The sequence below is a fragment of the Brachyistius frenatus genome, unplaced genomic scaffold (assembly GCF_029030835.1).
Source record: "Brachyistius frenatus isolate BFR_SWC_R1_liver_20210118 unplaced genomic scaffold, ASM2903083v1 Contig_22, whole genome shotgun sequence".
Taxonomy (NCBI): Eukaryota; Metazoa; Chordata; class Actinopteri; family Embiotocidae; genus Brachyistius; species Brachyistius frenatus.
This window is the reverse complement of record NW_027210621.1, coordinates 870,057-891,887: the sequence shown is the minus strand read 5'-3', so window position 1 is coordinate 891,887 and position 21,831 is coordinate 870,057. Positions and strand designations below refer to the sequence as shown.

The following is a 21,831-nucleotide window of genomic DNA, read 5'->3' as shown; positions in this document are numbered from 1 at the left end:
CAGCTGAGTCGCATTGGCATTGTAGCATTGTACGGTATATCCATAAATGGAATCCCTTAATGTGATCCAGATAAGATTCAAACCAGGTGAATAAACCCTTTGGAATAAGATGTTTTGATCAACTGTTTCATGACCACACCATTAATTGTATAATCATCCCTACTAACTCTCAGGTCTGTGAGGGACTGGGTTTTGCACAAAAAGCCTGATTGGAAGTCATTCTGTAAATGATTGACCATTCAGGAAGTAATCAACCAATTGTTAACAGACAGTCTATCCTGCTAGAAAATGGAAGATTGGAGATTGCCTGATAATGATTATTCCTGAATTTGGTTAAGTCGCTTTAATAGGGGTTTGATAACTGCTGCTTTACTAGAATATACGGAAGTGTTGCCTATCATTAAAATGTCATTAGGAAATTCAAAACATGCATTAAATAGAGTGGGAAGTGAATCGTGCCATAATGTGAACAGCAAGCAGCTTTGACTCTGCACCGCCTCTTGTAGACCTTCAGCACTGACAGAAGAGAAAACTCGAGAGGGAGGAATGGAAAGATGGAAAGCTCTACAAATACAGTATACTGTGGAGTAACTGGCAGTAAAGATATCATCTGCAGCGGCAGGGAGATAGCACTTTGGGACAGTTTTGACAGAGGAGGAAAGGTGGAAAATATATGCATGAATTGTGCAAGGAGAGTTTTCAGAAATGTGACCTATTGTGTGCCCTCTCTTACCTGTGGAAAAAAAAAGACATACAGTATGACTGTTACTGTTATTGTTCATTATGGTAAAAAAAAAAAAAAAAAACAGCCACTGTAAGATGCTATCAAGCCTTGAACCCTTGGACGTTCTATATATAATTTAAGAGATGATGTGTCCACTATCTGTGTCTTGCTTTCCTTTGTGGAAAGTTGGAGACAAACAACTGCAGCTGCGACAGGGAGTTTTCCATAAGCACTGAGATCAGGCTTACCAGAGGCTTTGTCCACTCGAGTGTAGGGTCGCACACAGAGATTGCATCTTTCCATCCCGGGGCCTTCTCTCCCACCTCTCCTGATCCGTCCCCTCCTCTCCTTATCTGTTATAGCTGCACTTCATCTTCTCCAGCTCTCTCATGATATTGCACCTCTTCACAACTCAAATGATTATTTTTCTTTATATATATGTCCTCTGTTTTGCTAAACCACCTTACCCTCCTTACCCCGTTCCCTTGCTTCCTATCTTCCTCTCCCCTCGCAGTGTTTTCCTGTGTTTCTGTCCTGTCCTGAACCCTCTTTTCTTCTCATCCCTCCTTGTTATTTCCTTCATTCTCTCTGATCTCCCCTGTTACCTTGCTCCTGTTTTCCTCTGCCCTCCATTGTTCTCTCTTCTCCACCCATGTTTTCCCCTGATCCCCCTTCTCTATAGTTCCTTGTGCTTTGTTGGCACAACGACACAGACGAGCACGGTCCCAAACACACACATATACACCATCACGTGTATATGTACATACACACCCATGTGCTCGCTCATAGCCAGAGAGCAAGAGAAAGGGAGATCATGCTCTGTTTGCTGGGTGAACACATTGCCTGAGGCTTCAGCAGTGGGGAATGAAAGCTTTCACCTGTGAGATATTGAGGGTGCGTTTATGAACTGCGGTGTGCACGTGTATTGTTTGTGTTTGAGTGTGTATATGTGTGTTGTTGCGTGTTTCATTTCTTGTAATATAGCTACAGTAATATTAGGTTGTGAAGCAAACACAGACACTTCCCCTTTGAGATTGCTGTGCCCGTTTTGTCCTGGAGAAGCTTTGTTCTTCAAATTAAGTCAGTTTTACTGTAGAATTTAAAGGGGAAAAAAAACAGTGCAATGTCCCCGTTGTATTTATGGCAATAAAATCTGATACATTTTCAGGAGGATGGATTGTTTCCAGGTCAGGAAACAGGTTCTTGGAGGGAGATGCAACGTGACTTCATGGGTCAGAAATTGCACAGTGCTAATATGTGACATTTTAGGACATGTATTTTTATTTTCGGAAAGTATTTTTTTTTGTAAACTCTATTTAGCCAAGCATCACTTGTGCAAACATTGAAATTCAGTGCTTCTCTGTTCTGTTTCTGTAATTCAAAAACACAAGATCACAAGCCTAACAGAGCTTAAGACACACAAATTAAAACAAGTTTGAACAAACCGAAGAAATTGTTCCTGGACCAAGAACTCTTGTCCAACACTATAAGGTTTCTTTTTCTCTGTCAGAATCCCCAGTGTCCCAAATTACCCATTACTTTTCCTCCCCAATCACATTATCGATTGTACCCACTGACTTGGGGATTTAAGTTGGCCCTGCATGTCTGCTGAGAGTTTCTCTCTGTGTTAAAGGGAATCTCCTGAGTTGGTGCATAATGTGAGCCCCCCCTACTTATGTATTCCACCATCTCAACTGGTCTTTATGCTGACTTTGCTCTCCAGTTTCCCTTGAGCGCCCATCAATTCACAGTCACGTTGGTCTACAGTGAAGCGAGTTAAGAGAGATCAGTGCCAACAGTGATTGACAGTGACAAGTTCTTCTACAGCTTTTGTGTCAGATATGTCGAGCTGTCCTTACGCCACAGAATATCATTATCTTCATTTAAGCAATGCAAAATCATATTGAAGTAAGTGAAGTCCTACAGCTTTCATGATATAGTATACATACCTTACCATAAAAACAAAAGTAGGTTAGGTATTAAAAACAGGAAAGATGCAATGACTTCCATTTAGGTCTACTTACCTGCAGGGAAAAGTTACATTCAATGAAATCCACTCACAGCAATCCAACACTGTACATATGACATTTTTAAATGCTTAATTAAAGCTGAAATAATCAATATTTTTATACAAACTACTGTCTGTAATATGAAAGGGGTCACAGGAAGTGATGCGCCCACAGACAATAACAACCCAACTCTGTGGTTCTCTTCAACTTAACACGTTTTACAGTCAGAGTGAAAAACTGAATTCATCCCTGCAGGGAAAATGTTTTGTAACAGTTGCTCAAGATAGAAGCGAAGTTGTAAATATACAAATTCAGCAGAAAAAAGATGACATCACATGAGGTTGTCGGGTTAGCAAAATGAAGGAGGAGGAAGAGGAGGAGGGTAAAACAACAACTCAGATATCATGAGAACTGGGCATGCAGCACTGGCGCTAACAGCTCAAAGTTTGGGCTGCAGAACAACTGCGGACTTGGGTGGCAGCAGAACACTCTTTGCTTCCCGTTTCCAACCACGAGTGGGAACAGCTTTTTTAAACAGCATTTACTGTTGCCATGATAATCAAGATTAGCAGAGCTCTGAGGAAGTTGTTACCGCACAATACTTTTCAAGTGACCATTTTAACCCAAACCATTGTCTTTCTATTACCAAACCAGGGCTGCTAATTTGAGAAAGTCTCCTGTGGGTTGATATTTGAGTGATGGAACAAACGACCCACATGGTTTTATGAGTTGGACGGACATGTTGGAAATTACTCACAGCCCTTAAAATTGTACTTAACAGCACGTATTAAATAATTAAAGATATAGTTTTTTTCACCTCTAAAAATGGCTAATGTCTTGATGGATGGGCTTCTTTCTGCGTGGGTGTGTGTGAATGTGTGACTGCTGTACATGTTTTAGATTGACATGTAAGTATGCTCGTGTGTTAACATGTTTATTGAGAGCTCCTCCTGCTTTCTCACCTGCTGCCTTTAAACATATTCCAAGTGGTAAATTACTGTTGAAACATATTTAATCCTGCCAAGCCAAAAAAAAGCTGTTGATAGTTGTTAGTTGTAGTGGGAAGCTGCACAGCGTATCATTACAACTAAGAGGCCAAGCAGCTAATTCTAGGGCTCCTTCATGAAGACGGGCTCCTCCTGATTACGCCTCCACTCCTCACTGATCTCTCTCAAACACACTCTGATGAGGTCTCACTACAGGCCTTTCATCTATCTCACCACTCAATACAATATAGTTTTGAGAGAGATGGGGAGAGGTGGGGGGGAGTGTGTGCTTGTGTGTAAAGTCGGCTGTCAAGTTCTGTACAAATGCCACTACATACAGTCATTGGGCTGTGAATGCTCTGGTGTGAAACACAGCAGGTCTACAGCACATAGTTATTATTTGTTGTTCCATTAACATCAAACCCTCCTTTGTGTGTGTTTGCGTTTCAGTATCAGTCGGCTATGAGTATGAGTCATGTCCTGGCATTATCCAGTGGGAAAGGAGGACTGCACTGATGCAGGGATTTGAACTGGTCCCTTCCAACCTTGGAGGATGGTCTCTGGACAAACACCATGCCCTCAACATTCGCAGTGGTGAGTGCATGCACACGAGCCAACACATTTCAAGTCTGTTACTGTTGTGCACAAACGGAGTGCAGCACCATGATGTGCATGGAGCCGGGGAAGCTTTCACCCTTGTGAGTAAGTGTTCTAAGTTACGTTGCTTAATCAAAATCAGCACCAAAAGTTACACACCTTTTGTGACCCTGGGAAGGGCCGTTTTGGGATTTGAGCATGGACCTGAAACTTGAGCAGAGAATGCACGTCAAATTTAGTGTCAAATTTCTGGGGAGCAGAAAGCAGTCCCAGGCACCCAAATCCGGTGAGGAGCGATGATTTTGTTACTGTGTTTTGTTATCAAGTTGGAGAACCCATGGAGTACCATCATGTCCACTGTTCAGGTAGTTTGCACCAAATGTTTTCTTTGAGACACCTCAGACCATAACAATGGAACTTTGGGTTGATAGTCTGAACCTGGGGGACGAATTCACAGTGCACAACCTCACAAATGTCAAGGAAAACTCACGTGGTTGCTCTCCTGACCTGACGCTTCTTCCTTGGTCTTGGACAGTGACGTTTTGCCCCTTTTGAAATGCAAATGCCACCTAAAACATCTCACCCGGCGCATTGCTTTACTGCTGTAAACTTTCTAAAAGGTTTCAAGGATCTCTGTTGCCTATTTCCCAAGTTTGACACAATATTTGATGTGCACTCTGTGCTTAAGTTTATGATGATACCGCAAATGTGCATATATAAGCGACCCACAACAGGAGCAGTAATAAAGTATTAACATGCAATGGTTTTGTTTGTTTTGTTTGAAAATGCAGCTATGGCCTCAAAGCACCAAAAACAAAGGCACAAACTGAATTGGACAAACTTTAATTGAATTCAACAGAATTTTGTTTTTTGGAATACAACACTAAAGATTTGCTTCCCTTGACTTGGAGACAAATAAAGATGACAACATTAAATGCATGATTCATTTGATAGTCACACTTCAGACTCACAAAGACTTACTTCCACTGCACTCATTGAAATAGGGATGGTTCAAATGCAGGAGTCCAGTGGCTTAGCATTATCATCATAACATTTTTTTTTTTTTTTAAATGGTTTCAGATTTCAAGCACATCCATAAAATATTAACCATTTTTTACTGAATGCGCCACAATCAAATTTAAAGTATTTTGGGGGGAAAAAAACAGCCAAAGTTATTATTTATTAAGGATTTAACACTTCCAAAGCTTTGTGTGTGGAGGGGTGTTTCAGGTTTGACTGACAGTGGCCAGACAGCACAACCACTGTTGTCACATTTAAATTAGAATACTGATAAAGCTTGATAGATGCAGACGAGTGAGTGACATCACCTGTCACCCAAGTTCCTTATACCTCCTTAAACCCAGTGTGAGGACTTCAAACAAAACCAAAAATAACCTGTCATGTGAAACGACCAAAACTGCTCAAACTTTAACAATAATGTTCAAATAGAATTGTATCACCCATAGCTGTACGCTAACTGAGGAAATCTGTTTCCAGACCCTTTAAGGTATTTATGTCACACCTCCTTCCTCAGGAATCCTTCATAAAGGAAACGGAGAAAACGTCTTCCTCTCCCAGCAGCCCCCTGTCATCAGCACTGTTATGGGGAATGGTTTCTACCGGAGCGTCCCCTGCGGGCCGAGCTGCACTGGCGCAGCTCGGGACATGATGCTATTTGCTCCGGTGGCACTGGCCAGCGGCCCTGATGGCTCCCTCTACGTGGGGGACTTTAACTTCATACGCAGGGTCCATCCCGATGGATTCACCAGAACCATACTGGAGCTCAAGTGAGTACTGATCTCGTTGGGTAGGCTCGTGACAAGACCGGACAGCTCTTGGTAGGGATCTCCCACATTGGGAAGCAGCGGGATTTTGTGCTTCGGATTGACTTGAGCACAATTAAAACTAAATGAGCTCAGCTGATATGGGTTAGTATGGCATTAGCTGTGGTTTATCATCTGCTGTTGTGATCTGTTTGATCTCAGAAGAATAGTTTGTGAAGTTTGTCTTCATGCAAGACAGTGTGTGAGATTCAGACATCACAGACTTTAATCTACCTCTTTAGGATGTGAGAGAAGCTGAAAGTCGATGCTGTGAAACAAAGATACTTTTTTTCTGTGGATTATGATGATGATATCTCCTACTGTGCTGCAGGCACTACATTCTCTATTTCTGTATTTTCTCAAGCGTAGAATCTCGATGGGATTGCACAGTCATTTGTCCTGTAAAGTGTTCTCCTTATGTAACTTTACTCTCTCATTTGCTGTTATTATTGTATCTCTGACTAATATTTCTGGTTCAGACGGAGGTTTCACAGTGTCTGTATTTGATACTTCCCTGTCCTCTGGGAGGAAATGCCAAAGGCTTCCTGTTTAGTTTAATATTTAATGTGAAACAATACAGCCGTCCAAATCAACTCTAATCACACTATATGAGAGAAAATTGACTCATTGCCGCCAATGAAACTCTGACTGACTCTAGTTAGAATCTTAAATAATTGTTTTTATCTTCTTCTGTCTTCTCTTCAAACACTCTTTTATTGCTTATTATCAGGAACCGGGACACCAGACACAGGTAAGAACTGGTGATTAACACCTCCTTTACCTGCACAACACACACACATGCACACACAAAAAAGGGTGTCAAGAGAAAAGACACAAGACTCACAGCACTTTAACTTGCTATCTTTGCTGCAAATTGCTTTGACCTGACCTCCCCCCACAAACACACACATTGCGACCAAAATCTGCATGCACTCCAATTGCAGTCAGATCTATCAAATCCTCATTTAAATTTCACTATGCCATATTAAATTTGTAAATTGGAAATCATCCAAAATATCAAGGATTTCATTTTCTAGAGGATTACTGAAAGCCTGTTTGGAGGATACATTTGTTCACTCACTTCCTGAGCCGGACTAAAAGCCCAAGTCCTGGAATGGCCTCAGCATCGTCCCTGGCTGTGAGCCTCAGTGGCAGTGGGAGCTCCGTACACCATGTTTGACAGAAGATTAGACAGATGTTATAGGGCTTGTGTGTGTATGCGTGTCGATGTTTGTGCGTCTGTCTATCAAGGGTTATATCGAGCTGATTGTATGTGTGCTTGTGGGCGTTTGTGAGAGGCGAGGAGAGGGTATATCCAATTTATAAACACAGGATTTTTCAAGATACTGTCTCTGTACCTTGCTAAAGTTTCAGGTCATGCAAAAACTGACTGGATGTTTGTGGGTAGGTTTGCACATACTGTATGTTTGTCTACACTGTGAATATGGAAATATGGAAACCATGGTAATTCCCTACTGTACAGCCTAAACCAGTCTTTCCCTACCACATGTACTTCTACCCCAGCGGGGTAACTCTGCAGTTGCCAGAGGATACGTGGAAAAATTGTGGAGCAGCTCAAATGATTTGAACAAAGAAAAAAACTGAAAAAGGAGCTGAAAAGTTGAAGCTGACTAAAATAGACAGAACTGTCATACTAACTTTAAGAGGATAAATGGTTAGAATAGGCAGCTAAGTGACAGTTAAACTAACTAGCATCGACTGAACTAGTTAAAATAGATCATTTCTAAGTGAATATATCAGCCATTTAGATCTATTATTATTATAGATTTAATCTAAAGATCAATTGTATGAAAAACAATATTGAAACATCCACTATGTCCATTTCCATTTCCATTTCATTTAAATCAGTTAAATTGATCCCATTTTGAAATAAATTGAAATGAACGCATTCTGAACATGATGGGTGGTGTCACTGAAGGAGTACTTCAGTAAATGTGTCAGGTCGGTCGGGGTGCAGGTGACGGGGTGAAGCCTGTCCTGTGTGAACCGGATGCTTCTGAAGGTACTTTAGATACCCTCACCGTACCCTGAATATTTCCCCTTCCTGCTTCCTTCTTTCTCTACACAGCAGCTTTTTCCTGTTAGCAGCATGTTAGTGTTTCTCTTTTATTCTATACTATTGTTCTCCCAAGTCAAATGCATTAATTATTCATTCATATTCAGCTTTCAAAGCTTTTCACTATGCATTCTTCCCAGCAAAGTGCCTATCAGCCAACAGGGCTTCAAAACAAGGTGCTCTCTGAGGGAAGTACTCAACATGAAGCCACTGTCTATTCTTTCCCTTCAAGAGTTTGAGTGAGGAGTAAAGCAAATAAGGGGGGAAGTCATCAACAATATTTTTTGAGAGCCCAGACGGTCAGTTCAGTGAGACAGTGTGCCACAGCTAGATCACTATATCTATCAGCTCTGATCATTGTTTTGTTATTATGAGTGGAGGAAACAAGGAAGGCTAGAGTGGGATTGTTTGTGCTGCGCTTGTTATTGTTCTTCATTTTCCTTCCAGTGGATAAATGTATGCGGAGCTGTGAGCATCTAATTGAGAAAAGGACAGGTAAAGATATGTGTAATCAGTTATATGCTCCGTGCAATGCTTGTTGGTAGCTTCAAGAGGCCCAACAAATATGATACGCTGCGCTGAGCAGTGGTACATTTTGAAACTCTGTGAATAACTCTCTCAGGATCAAGTTTAAATTATGTATGTGCAGTTCAGTGCTGAGCTCTGTAAACAGTTATGCACTTAATGGACTAGATGACTGACAGCCCCCTTGCCTATGGTGAAGTGTTTTTTTTCTGGGGTGTGGGAAGATTCAGGCTTATATCAAAAATAAGTTTTCTCTTTAAAGAGTAAGGGTTAGTGTGGGTTGAATAGTCTCTCAACTGCTCGCTCTCCAAAGCAAACAGAAAATGATTAAAACCTGGTAGCTATACAAATATCTTTTTAGGTGTTTAAAATAAATCTAAATGAGAAAAACATATGACAAAAAAGCAGGACAATAGAAATATTGTTCTTGGCATTGTAATTTCCCTTCGTAACACATTTCTCATTGAATAGCTTTGGAAAAAAATAACCCTATAACAGGATGTCTTCAAGTTTAATTGGCAGGAAGCCTTTGACCAGACCCGGCTGACATTGGATTTCACACTTCAAAGTAATTGCTTGGAACTCAGTTTCTAACAATATTCAAAGTGCAAAATTTAAATTCCCTCTCACATTTTTTACGATCACTGTGTTCCACGTCTCAATAATGCAACACAATAGCCTGACAAAGGTTTTATGTAATTAATGAACTGCAGACTGTGTGAGCTGAGTTAAGTCGAGTCGTCTCTGCATGGCTGCATACCCACAGTGTTGACATTCACCCTACACAAAGTGCAGTAGAGTTCATGGTCAATGTAAGGGTAAATGAAGTCAGTGTTCACAGTGTGCTAACGTCATTCTGAGGCTTCCACTCAGGACAAAAGGCAGATTCACATTAATTGTATTAAAAGTACATGATGCCATACCGTGGCCTCTACTCGGTACAACATACTGTGTGTTTGAGTCATACGTCAAGTGCTCTTGCACCAGAGGTGTCAAATCTCAGAAATGTCGTTTAAGGCTGCAGCTTCTGGTAAGATTTCCACATGCATGGATTATGATTTTCTCCACATTATCCAGTCTGCACATACATTTATACATAAGGTGCCTTATCACTGCCTTACATGTGGGCACATTCATGCTGACGAATATATGACTAACATTATAAAATCTTAGCTCACACAAAAACCTCCTCAAGGCTTTGTTGTAAGCATTTGTAGGTCTCTGTATACTGAGCATTATACAGGTGTGCAATACAAAAATAACGAGAGAATCATTGACATCATTTCTCTTTTATTTTCTTATCAAGTAAAGCAAATTGGAGTTGGCAATACAGACGTGGCCAAAAGTGTACCCCTACAACTCATTGGAGCAATTCTCCATTGATTTGTGGCAAATCAAAGACATGCTGGCACACAGTATCTACATGCCTTTGACAACAAAGATGCTGTGAAAAGAGCTTAAGTCTGTCTTGTTCTACAGAGATCCAATAAAATGGCCTGGACAAAATTATTGATACCCCTTAGAAGTGGTAATATTATAGTTAAATTTCAAGCCGACTATTGTCTTCAGTTGGTGTCATACAGTATTGTAATCATCATTCAGACTATTTTTGAGAAAAGTACTTGGAACTGTTTGGAATCATCATCCCACTGAACACGAACAGGAGAAAGAAAAGAAGAGAGTTGTCTGAGGAGATAAGCCGATGCTCCTGTGACCACCGCTGTTTATAATATTAGGAAGTAGGTCCATGGAGCCGCAGCCAACCTCCCTGCATGTGGCCGCAAGAGGAAAATGTACTCCAAATTGACCAGAGGGACAGTTCGAATGGTGGAAGAAGAACCAAGGAAAACTTCAAAACCGATACAAGCTGACCTCCAACAGTGACACATGGTGCAACAGTGTCTGGCTGCACCATGTGTTCCTTTCTGAATGAAAGTGGGATCCATGGAAGACGACCCATTCAGACCCCACTTGTGAAAGGAAAATATAAAGAGAACCCACCTGGAGTTTGATAAAATGGATGTAGTTCTGTTTACAGAAGAAAAAGGTTACTGTCTGCAGTGTGAAACACGGAGGAGGTTCAGTTGTGTCATGAAATCAGAAGATAAATAGGGCAGTCTGGGCCAAAACGTACTGCCTGGTGTTGCAGGTCATAGCTCCTCCCACAGGTTCATGACCCAAAACATACATCTAAAAGCAAACATTGAACTGCTCTGAAATAGCCTGCTGTGAGCTCTGATCTTAATCCAGCTGAACATCTATGGGAAGAGCTGAAACTCAGAGTTGGGAAATAAAAGCACTCATAAAGCCTGAGAAAACTGGAGCAGTTTGCCGAAGAAGAGTGGGCCAAACTACCAGCTGTGCAAAAGTCTCATTAGGAGCAACAAAAAGCTTTTGATAACAGTGATTGTCTGAAAATGTTGTGCTTCAAAATAATTGGTTATGGGTTTCAATATTTTTGCCTTTATTATTTAGTTGTATTAGTTGAAATATTTGTCTATCAAAAATCAAAAGCAATATGGAACAAAGAATGGTGAACACCAATTACTTTTGACAGTTTCAATTTATTTCAGAGAAAATTGTTTATTTTTTCTGGATTAACTGGAAGGGAACCAATACTATCGGCCTTGTGTGTTTCATCAAAATGTATTGAGTTGCTCTAGTTTCATGTTTTTAATAACCAAGCTCAAGAAACAAGGTGTTTAATTTTGAAGTTGGGAGAAATTCCAATTTCTATTTTACATCAAAACCATCCACATATTGTTTGATTGTTACTGTGGAAAGATGTAGCCTACTTTGAAGAAGGAATTACTTATTTTCATCTTGACATGATGTTACTTCTTCTAGACTTCACGCAAAACTGTCATGAGGTCTATAATACAGTCTATCCTCGATAGAGTAACATAGAAAAGGTGTAGCACATAACAAAGAGCCTCGTCAGGTTTCTGGATCCTCCGGCACTACCTTCCTCTTTAACTGGATTACTTGTCCTTAAATAGGATGGCTTACAGTGGTTTTCCTCCAGAATCTGATCTCTTTGGTTTTGGTCATGCTGTTCACATGTGGTATTTTTTTATTTGACATGCGTATTTACATGTTGCACAGTGTGTTGGCATTAGCTCAGGTTACCTTTTCTGAGTGGGGTTATCTATGTTAGTGGTGACACACCGTACAAGGAACATATTTATCACTGATTTAATATGTTCGATCCATAACCCTATTAAGAATCTTCCTAACATACACAATGCTTAAATGAGATTATCACTTACAACCACTACTCAGCTGCTGTGACTGGGGCCATCTGTACTATGTAAATTAGAAGACATTCATCTTGTTGTTTCGGCACAGGCATAACTTTACTTCTGGAGTCTTTCAGACTTATTCTATTCACTGGGATGACCTGATTGCCTTTAAATACCATTACCTCAACTGATGGTGTTGTCTTGTTATGGATACTGAGGGATATTGTATTATCCAAAACTAGGTTATTCTCTCTGCCCATATATTTTAAAACTTCAGTGCAACGCAACTTTGGGCAAGTAGGAAAAAAACCTCCATGGGAACACTGCTATAGCTGCAAGCTCGGAACCTTTGCATGTCTGGGGAAAATCCATTTCAATGTTTACCACCTGCTTCACTTTATTTGGAATTAACCTTGCCCACCTTCTCTTTCTAGCACCAGCCCTGCTCATAAGTACTACCTGGCCATGGATCCGATGGGGGAGGTTCTGTACGTGTCTGACACCAGCAGTCGCAGAGTTTTCCGGGTGAGGAACCTCGGACAACCGAAAGATCCATCACGCAACCTTGAGGTAGTTGCCGGGACGGGGGAGCAGTGCCTGCCTTTTGACCAGAGCCACTGTGGAGAGGGCAGGAAGGCCACCGAAGCTGCGCTCAATAACCCTCGAGGTAGGATCATGAGCACAGCACACTTGAAGAACTCACTTCCTCACTTCCGTCACAGTTTCTACACACTGTTGCCATGAGCCTGGATTACATTTATCATCCCTCCAAGCTGACGTATATAAAGATGTGGGATCAGTACTCACAGATCAGTATTTGGAAATGTTTGGTACACCAAGCTGGAGGATTAGGCTTCGGTTAGTTCTGTTACCGTCAGTACTTTAATATTGAAGCAGCTCATTACAACAATATTTTAAGTAAAGCAGTCAATGTGCATTTTACCCCTTCATTCTCAGCAGAGTGCAATATATTAAGTATCAGTATTGAGATCATCATGGGACAGAAACTTCTATCACAATCTCATAAAAAGGCACTTTGATAACCCTGGAACTATCTCTGAGATGCTGTGTGCTTTAAACATTTCCCTCCTGGAAGTTTATTTGAAGAGTGGATATCCATGTGGGAGGGCGATATGATCTTTTTCAAATGACAATATTGTAATCACCGCAGGAAAGCATTAGATGTTTTAACAGGGTTTTATTACCACATGCATCAATCCGAATTGGTTACGACGCCCTGTGACAATATGAACAATCAAAGATCATGGTATCTGTATCATTAATTCCTCCGTGTCTATCTGTGGGTGACCGCTGTGTTGACGGTAAAAACAACACACTTGATTTTTGCTTATGTTCAGACATATTCTTTCCGCCCCGGCTGATTCCCTACATTTTGAATTATGCGAAAATAATTAATTATTAAATAACACACAGTGAGCTTTGTCTGACAAAAGAAAGTTATGGTACAAACTATTGTGATGAATTATATAATCTGAATTAAAGAGCTGAGTTTCTTTCCTGTTCCAGTGTTAATATGTTTATAGAGGACATATATTTTCCAAAGTGTTAGCTTTGCACAAGCATTACACTCATGACTGATTCTTCTGTTACGTTTTGAATCAAGAGAACATCGTTTAAAGCTTTCTTTCTTGTATTATTCGTAAAATAGAACTTGCACTGTAAGCCGCCAAATAGACATCCTGTGGCAGTAAAATAAGGTTTAATTTGTTTAAGGCTCCAACTGTGCACTGCCACAAAAACATTGCATCACATCCCCACCCGCAGACTACCAAGCTTGGGTAGATTGATGGATCCATGCTGGTTCTGCCTTTTTCTCCACCTGACAATGTGTATTTTTTACGTCTAAATTGATATAAGCCAGCAGCACTTATTTTCCCACTCTATAGTCATCCAATTTGAGTGATTATCACTGTTTGTAAAGGTAATTACTTAATTTACCCTATGTGATTAACCCTAAAAATAACTGTCTCTGTTTTGTAAAGAGCAGATTGTTTGCCAAAGTACTGCTAGGCCTTTTCCACAGCAGACGCTTTGCCATGTCAGAGTCAGGAAATCACAGGTGTACTAATACAACTAATAATCATGGCTGCAGTCCATTCAGCTGTTCCGATTTAATGCCCGTGGTATTACACATGCTGACTCACTGTCAGGGCTCACACTTCAATGGAAAAGGCCATTAATGTTGTTAGTTGCACCTGTGCTTTTCTTGCATTAACAAGTCCAAATGCGTCTGGAGAGAAGATTGTGTTGGCTTTGTGGTCGCAACAAAGAGAAGCCCTGGAAATGGAACATTCTATTCTGTGCTGCACTGACTTGACCACAAAGGCCTAAATTACAAGAATAATAAGAAAATATGTCCAAAGTATATTATTTAGGGTTTGCTTTCTTCTATTCATTCTTTTTTTGTCCATTCATAGAAGCACAATGCCACAACCGTGTACCTCAAAGCTATGCACACACGCACACACACACACACACACACACACACACACACACACACACACACACACACACACACACACACACACACACACACACACACACACACACACACACACAACAGTGTTTTCACTTACTGTATTCTGACTGACTAGACCTCTCTCATGCCGCATCTCTCATGTCAAACTGGAGTCATAATAATCACCACTTTTCAGCATGTAAACAGCTTTTCACATCAATATTCAGGTCATCATGACGACTGAATATATTGAATATTTAGTGGACTTAATATAGATATATTTGGCTGGAGCCCCAACAGCACAGCCAGCCCTAAAAACATAAATGTTTCACTAAATTATTAAAGTTACACCATTGGTCGGTCAACTACTGTGACTTCCTGTATCCATTTTCAAATTTAAAACCCTCATTTCAAATTAAAAGCCCTTTCATACATGGTCCAGCTTTAATCCAGGTCCTAGTCTACATAAATTATGTTATGGAATTGCCTGAAAATCAAACAAAAATGTAATCTACATGTAATTCAAAGTAATTATACTAAATTTGATTAACACAATGCTCTGTTGTAAATTCACTGTCACAAAGCCAGCTACAATCATACAACCATCCAGAGGTGTCAGGTGACATTGACATTCCTATGACGACCATTCATCCCACCTTCGACTTTGATGTGAACAGGCTATGTTTACATCACAGTCAAAGGTGGGTGAATTTATGATGGGAATCATGTCGGCTCAGTAAGTTATGATTAAGAATTATGGTATATGGAGCGATGTCATCCCTCTACCTCAGAAGATTCAAAGAAAAATAAAACAAAAGTCAGAGTTCATTAATTCAATTCAATTTCAATTATTAAGTTATGTTCTTTACTTGGAGAATGCAAGAAAACCAGTTTGACTCCATATTTAATTTATTCTTTGTACAATAAAATCTCCAGTAAGTCATATTAGATAAATCTTAAATTATCACTTTCAGGATGTAAAATCCTGATTTGAGTTAACTCGATGTCCAGTAGATTGTTTTCAGTGTGGCTACCCCTTATCAGGCATACATTATTTTAGATAGCAGCTCAATACACATTAACTGACGAACAATTGCACAATTTGTAGACCAGGGGGTTTCTGTTGCTGTAATTTGAAGAAATAGTCAGTAAAAGTGTCTCATCGCTGACCACTGGAACACCATAATTTGTATCTTGTGCTTATGACAAGGGAAATTTGATCTTTGTATTTAAATGACAATAATAGCTCGACTAATAGGGTAACCATGGCTTCCCCTGGCTTAAAGGGAAAATGGCACTTGTAGACACTAAACTTAAAGAAAAATACGCCTGTCATATTAAGCGTTTCTAATGCAGAGAAGTCAGCAGATTCAGCTCTGATTCCCTCCCAGCTTTACCCAATTGAAGCGATTTAGAAATAATGCACATATATTTCAGACATTAAGCCCACAGTGTCAATTTGAACTGGTTAATCGTTCCACCCTTACTTATGAACCGACAGGAATGGATTCCAGCAATGTGTCTTCTCCACTGTGCAGTAGAATAGCAGGATACTCCTTTGTTCTACGCCGTCTGTTAGCTGGAACAGGTCATACTGCTGTCTCATGACATCTATCATCAACAAGGTAGTGTCACCCACACGAAAGTTGGGGTGAGGGAATTTCTTGTCCATTGCACAAATAAAGTGTAGGTTATACAAACCACATTACAACCAGGTGCTGGTAAAAACAGGGTAAATAAGGGAGAGCGATAGTTGCATATGCTTATGGATTCTGAACCAATAACTTCAAAAACTGTGCATAAGGATAGGTGCTGTTTTAAAAGGGTGGTCTCTAGAAACTTTGATTAGATAAAGTTTTTTCTGTTAATGTTATTATTTTTTAAAGCATCCAACCTTTCCAGAGATTCATATTTTAGACCTTCTTTTATGACAAATTTGTAATATTTGTCATATGCTTACAATTCATTCTAATTCCTCCATCCTTCAGAATTTCCTTTGGGTGGGGCACGGTGTGTACTTTAACTGTACAATAATTATATACATGGCAATGATTACGTGAAAATGAATGCAAGACGAGAACAAGAGGAAGATTTGAGAGCAATGAGTAAGAGGGAACATCATTATCAATCTTTAATCAACATCATCATAGTGTCCACACATAGACCTCTGAGTAATGCGTTGGTATGTGGGCTTGAAGCAAGTGGCTTCCCACCCACCGGTTTGTGAACTGCGGTTCGGAATTCTCGAGTCTGGCATTTTGGTTCTTGTTGTCAGCGTGTTTTTTGTTAGCCAGAACTGATCATATTTGGACAACCTGGGGAGAAGCACATCTGACTTACCACGTGACTGCGTGATAGAATTGTCAATCAAATCAGATACGCCCCCCCAAACATACCTCTCTTTAAGGCCTAGTTTGTCATTAATTATGGAATTATTTTAAGATGGACCACCAGAACTCTGATCAGAAGGAGTGAATTTAACTAATGACACCATAATGTCTACTTTTCAGACCTGGAGTCTGCATCTATTTTGATTTACATGACACTGAACTCACCATGTACTCACCATGTGTATCCACATTCTGAAATATGTTTAGGGTGGATCGCCATGTGCTGCGTCAGTTGCCCTCCAGGATGTCACACTACACAAAAATGGCAGCTCTTTTTGCTTATTTTTTTGTTTCCACCATCCAGCCTCTGTGGAATCAGCATGAGCTGCTAGGAAGAGGAAATAATCCGTTCACTGCCCTCACAATCCCACCCACACACCTGGTCTGCTCTCAGTCCCCAGGTCACACAGGAGCTTTAGCCACAGGCCTGTCACTCAGGCTACACCCACAGACCTACATGACCTGTCCTGTCAGTCACACTCAGCTTGCGCATGCAATTCTGTCAGACGTTGTAGGCAAAGAGCCAGTTGACGCGGAGCACAGTAAACAAATAAAAGTGTCTCTATTCTTCAAATGTCACCGCTTCTTAATGCAGAGTAACTTTGATAGCAGGAATTTGATTAAAATTTCTTCTACGTTTATTCAGATATAGAAGACATGATGAAAAGGAAACAAGAAGAAGATAAGAGAAAAAGATTGGAGCTGATCCCTGCCACAATTTGACACATGATCTGAAGGCTATTCTTCTCAGGATACGTGCCCCTTGTACTTTAGAACATGCTGTGTCTCTGCCTTTATAAAGTAATAGAATATTCTGTCCCAAGACTCCTCCTGTTCACTCACAGTAAAGTATTTTATACTCTTTGACTCACTTCCGTGGCTATTGTGCGCCGACGAACCGGCTCTTATAAAGGCTCTGGAGAGTTGTGCCTGAAGCCCCCCTGGTTCCCTGTCATCTATTTGCCACAGCCCACACTCCTCCTCCTCTCCACACCCTCTTACCAATGGTAATGAGTGGTAGACTTCACAGAGAAATATCTGTCCGTTTCTTTTTTGAAGTTGTGCCTGTGTGATTCTCCAGCATTGATCTTGCCTTGTGTCCTCTGGTGAGCTCCTCGCTCCAAATTAGAGCCTTCCTTCTTTTTCTTCACCTCTTCCATCTCTTTTTCTCTCCTCCCCCATCTCATCGATGAGCCACCCCTTGTGCCCCGGTGTTGAAAGAGTTGCAGTACGCTTGCTGGGATACACAATAACGTCACAACATGGAGAACACTTGTTTTATTGTAATCCATAATTTTAATTTAGCCAACAGTGTTGCACAACTATTGAGCACTCTGCTGTTGCCCAAGTTTGTAGTCTCCCCATAGCGTAAACTGCTGGGATTATCTTGTGTCCTTCAAACACTCACTTATGAATCCAAGATCTGGGGCATTGTTTAACGTTGGCTCCACATGCGCTTCCACAGTCAATTAGCTCGGTAAATAAAAGGCCTTGCTCCATTTAGGATGGATCCCGTGTCTGACATGAAAGAGGCATCCGTCCCACAGGACCCAAAAGCCTTGGCTCACATCACTAGACTTCTGTTCACTGCACATATTTTTTTTTTTTTTTCAACATTTGTTGAATAATTGTTGTGTATGTATAAAAAATATCAGTGTCCTCTGTGTCCGTTTCCTGTGCCGGTTTGGACAGAGGAGTTCAGAGCGAGCCCGGTGATTGAGAGTTTAGTTGTTGGTGGTTGCCATGCACAGGTCTTATCTGTTATTTGTTGGCTAGTCCCAGACAGCAAAGCTGACATCCACAGAGAGAGCCATGTGTGTGCACATGGTAGTGTGAGCGTTTGCAGTGTCAGTCTCTCACTCCGACCCACAGGGGGCAGACTAATGCCCTTATCAGAAGCTGACATACTGCCACCACATTTCTCCCTCTTGCCCCGTTGGCCTCTCTCTCTCCTCTCTCCTCTGCTTTCTTTCAGCTTCTTTCTCTCTGTCTCTCTCTTCCCCACACAGAGAGACACAACACATTTGTCCCTGTCTCACTCAGCTCCACAGCTGCAAGGCACGCCATCACTGTTGAGATAGCGGGCCGGGCTGCTGAATGAAGTGGTGGGGTTTAAACTGGTTGCGGTTATTAGCATGTTGAACAGGCAGGATGTCTTGGCTGGTGGTTGACACATAAGCAGCTTAGATGAATGAATATCTTCACACATTGGGTGCTGGTCTCATTTACAGAAATGGCTGGAAACGTGGCAATGTGCATAGGAGCGTTTCCCAGTTTGCTTCATCTGAGTGAATCGAGCCTTGCTTGCTGTCAGCAAGCCCATACTCAAACCATTAACTCAGCAAACACTGGTCCCCCGCCTCTACTCAGGCAGCAGAGTCTATGAGTGCTTGTGTCCTTTAACTGTGCAGCTCTAATCACTGCAGCCTGCATCTCACTCTTCCTGAATCTGCCACTTCCCAAAATGTATTCGCTTGCTGCAGCAGTGAGGTTCTCAGATCTCTCCGGGCTGTGTCGCCTCTATACCAGCTGCTCAATGTTATAACTTTGGAATGAATATGCCATTGTTATTCTACCTCTGGCTCCCATAGCATTTAGTACAGCGTGAGTGTTGAATCTCACAAAATGGTGAAAGAGGGAGGGAGAAAGGAGAGCGGATTAAATTGATAGAGAGAAAGAGGGAGCTCAGAACTGAGAAAGTGAGCGGGACCAAGAATGGAAAAATAACGTGACGTTAATAGAGAAAAATTTTAAACAGAGAGAAAAAGAGAACAAGAGAGTGAATGAAACGGGTAAAGACGAAGAGAGAGAGAAGTCCGTGTCTAGCGTCTAAATCCCATTCCCACGCCTCATCTGCATATTAAACTGGCCCTGTGGCTGCCTTCCTTCTCAGAGGGTCAACTATCATTGTTTCTGTTGGTTTAAACAGAGCACTACTTCGCAAAACAAGGGCATCTGATAAGTCACACTGTGTCGTTAGCTCCTAGATTTGGTTTGTGTGTGAGCATGTGCATCTATATGTGCACAGTTTTTAACAGCCTGCTCCTGTGTTTTCTTTCACATTGACCGAGCTTTTGTCTTTGCCCCTGGACATTCCTGCATTAATGATACACACATGAATTAATCACACAGCAAGGCAAACAGGCGCATACTCTATGATAATTCAAAATAGAGAGACGCCATTGGATCATGCTATTTCTACCACAGCTTGTTTTCTCACTGTAGCATCCATGATAATTAGAGGAGCGGCAGTGGTTTGTGCAACAGACATGCATCGCTGAGCAGCCACAATGTGAAGTTCTACCAAAGACTCATTTCTCCTGAAACTAATGCTAAGAATATAGCTGCCAGTGGCAAATCCGCAGGGCCAAGCAAAAGGGCATCAAGCAGAGCACACAGGTGCATCTGGACTTGTTCAGCCGGTGAGCCATTTTTACGACTTGAGAAAGAATTGCAGAGGTATGGCCCATGTCATGTTTGCGTATTTGCTGCTAACTTTCTCACAGCCAAATAGTCAGCAGTATGTGAATGTTCCTGAAAGAACTGCAGCAATCATAAATGAGCCAATTGATAGACCGTTTATATATATATATATATATATACTTTTTAGTTTATTTAGGTTTTTAAGGATTTGCACACTTTCACAATTTGTCTTTTTAACTATGGTATTTATTATACATACATTATACATATATACTACTATATATGTAGTATATTTACTATCTCGTTTCTTCTTATATTCTTTGTTCTTTCTGTCCTGGAGCAGACGTTAGTGAGTGTAGCATCACAATTTCCCTGTGGGGATTAATAAAGTATTTCTGATTCTGATTCTTCTGATAAAACTATTCTCTCCGCTATTAAAACACTGACAGGGTCTGTTCAACTGGATTGCACTGCGACACATTAGAAGGTAACTTTTCATAAATAATGCATGCTCTCTCACTTTATAGTACATGGCTTCACTGAAAATTCCCAGCTGACTCATGGTGTTGTGGTTGTAACTACATGTCACGCTGTACGCGCTGATGTTCTGATGGTTCTTTTCTGGATGAGATGAATTGTTGTAATGAAACATGGCACAATGTAACCCTGTGAAATGTGTTACAAGTTAGATACTGAGTAAACGTAAAGTCCCAAATGAACAGTTTCTTCTTAAACTGGTTAAATAGGACAACATATATCCAAAAGACAAAAAAAAAAAGATTCGTCTTCCAGATTGACCCACATAAGTGTTCTCTGATCGTACGTACCGTACAACAGGATAATGTGCCCAAGAAGTCCTTCTATGTAAACAACAAACCTACTGATTTTACCCCAAACACGCAAGAACGAGGCAGCCACATCAGAATGTAAAGCATCAGATTTGCCTGGCTCCACCCACCTACTGCTCACAGCTTGATTATAATCTGGAAACAGTGTTCATGTGAAAGTTAGCTCAAGCCACTCTGCGACCAGTAGGGATGACTGAGTTCAATGACAGTGGGCCTCATTCACTAATATGTGCGTAGGTTCTAACTTTACGCACAAAGTGAGTGCACACGCAAAATCATCGTGGGATTTGTGACACTTGTGTACCAGTCAATTTTGTTCTTACCACCTTGCGTATGTTAGTGAATCAGAATCATTTTAAATTGACAGGCACGAGTCCGCGCTCTGCGATTAGCATACTGACACGCCCCCGTTTCTCCATGTAAGGACACCAGTCTGTCTGGAGCTGTGTCATGACGGAAGCAGTGAAGTGAAGTGAGAGTAAAGAGAAGTTGACAGAGATTGCAACAAAAATTAAAAAGAACAAATTCACAATAGCGGAAATTAAAACAGGTGTCGACTGCTGCTACTGAGGCTGCTGCGTCCCCTGCAGTGGGCCCGTGGCACAGGTTCATCCTCAGAACCCGATGAATGCAATGGTGCAGCGAGCATTTATTATAGAGCAATGTAGCGGATATCCCCGGAAACTGCACGACTTGAGCTTTCCAAAA

At 41.1% G+C, this 21,831-nt stretch overlaps 1 protein-coding gene across 1 annotated transcript in view; it reads left to right on the top strand.

Moving 5' to 3' along the window:
• tenm1 (teneurin transmembrane protein 1) overlaps positions 1-21,831 on the top strand; it is a 171,487-nt gene that overhangs the window by 116,083 nt on the left and 33,573 nt on the right. The window contains exons 19-22 of the mRNA XM_069696829.1: positions 4,170-4,313; positions 5,851-6,103; positions 6,870-6,890; positions 12,418-12,650. Of these exons, the coding sequence (XP_069552930.1) occupies positions 4,170-4,313; positions 5,851-6,103; positions 6,870-6,890; positions 12,418-12,650 (651 nt within the window). The remainder of the gene's footprint in view (positions 1-4,169; positions 4,314-5,850; positions 6,104-6,869; positions 6,891-12,417; positions 12,651-21,831) is intronic.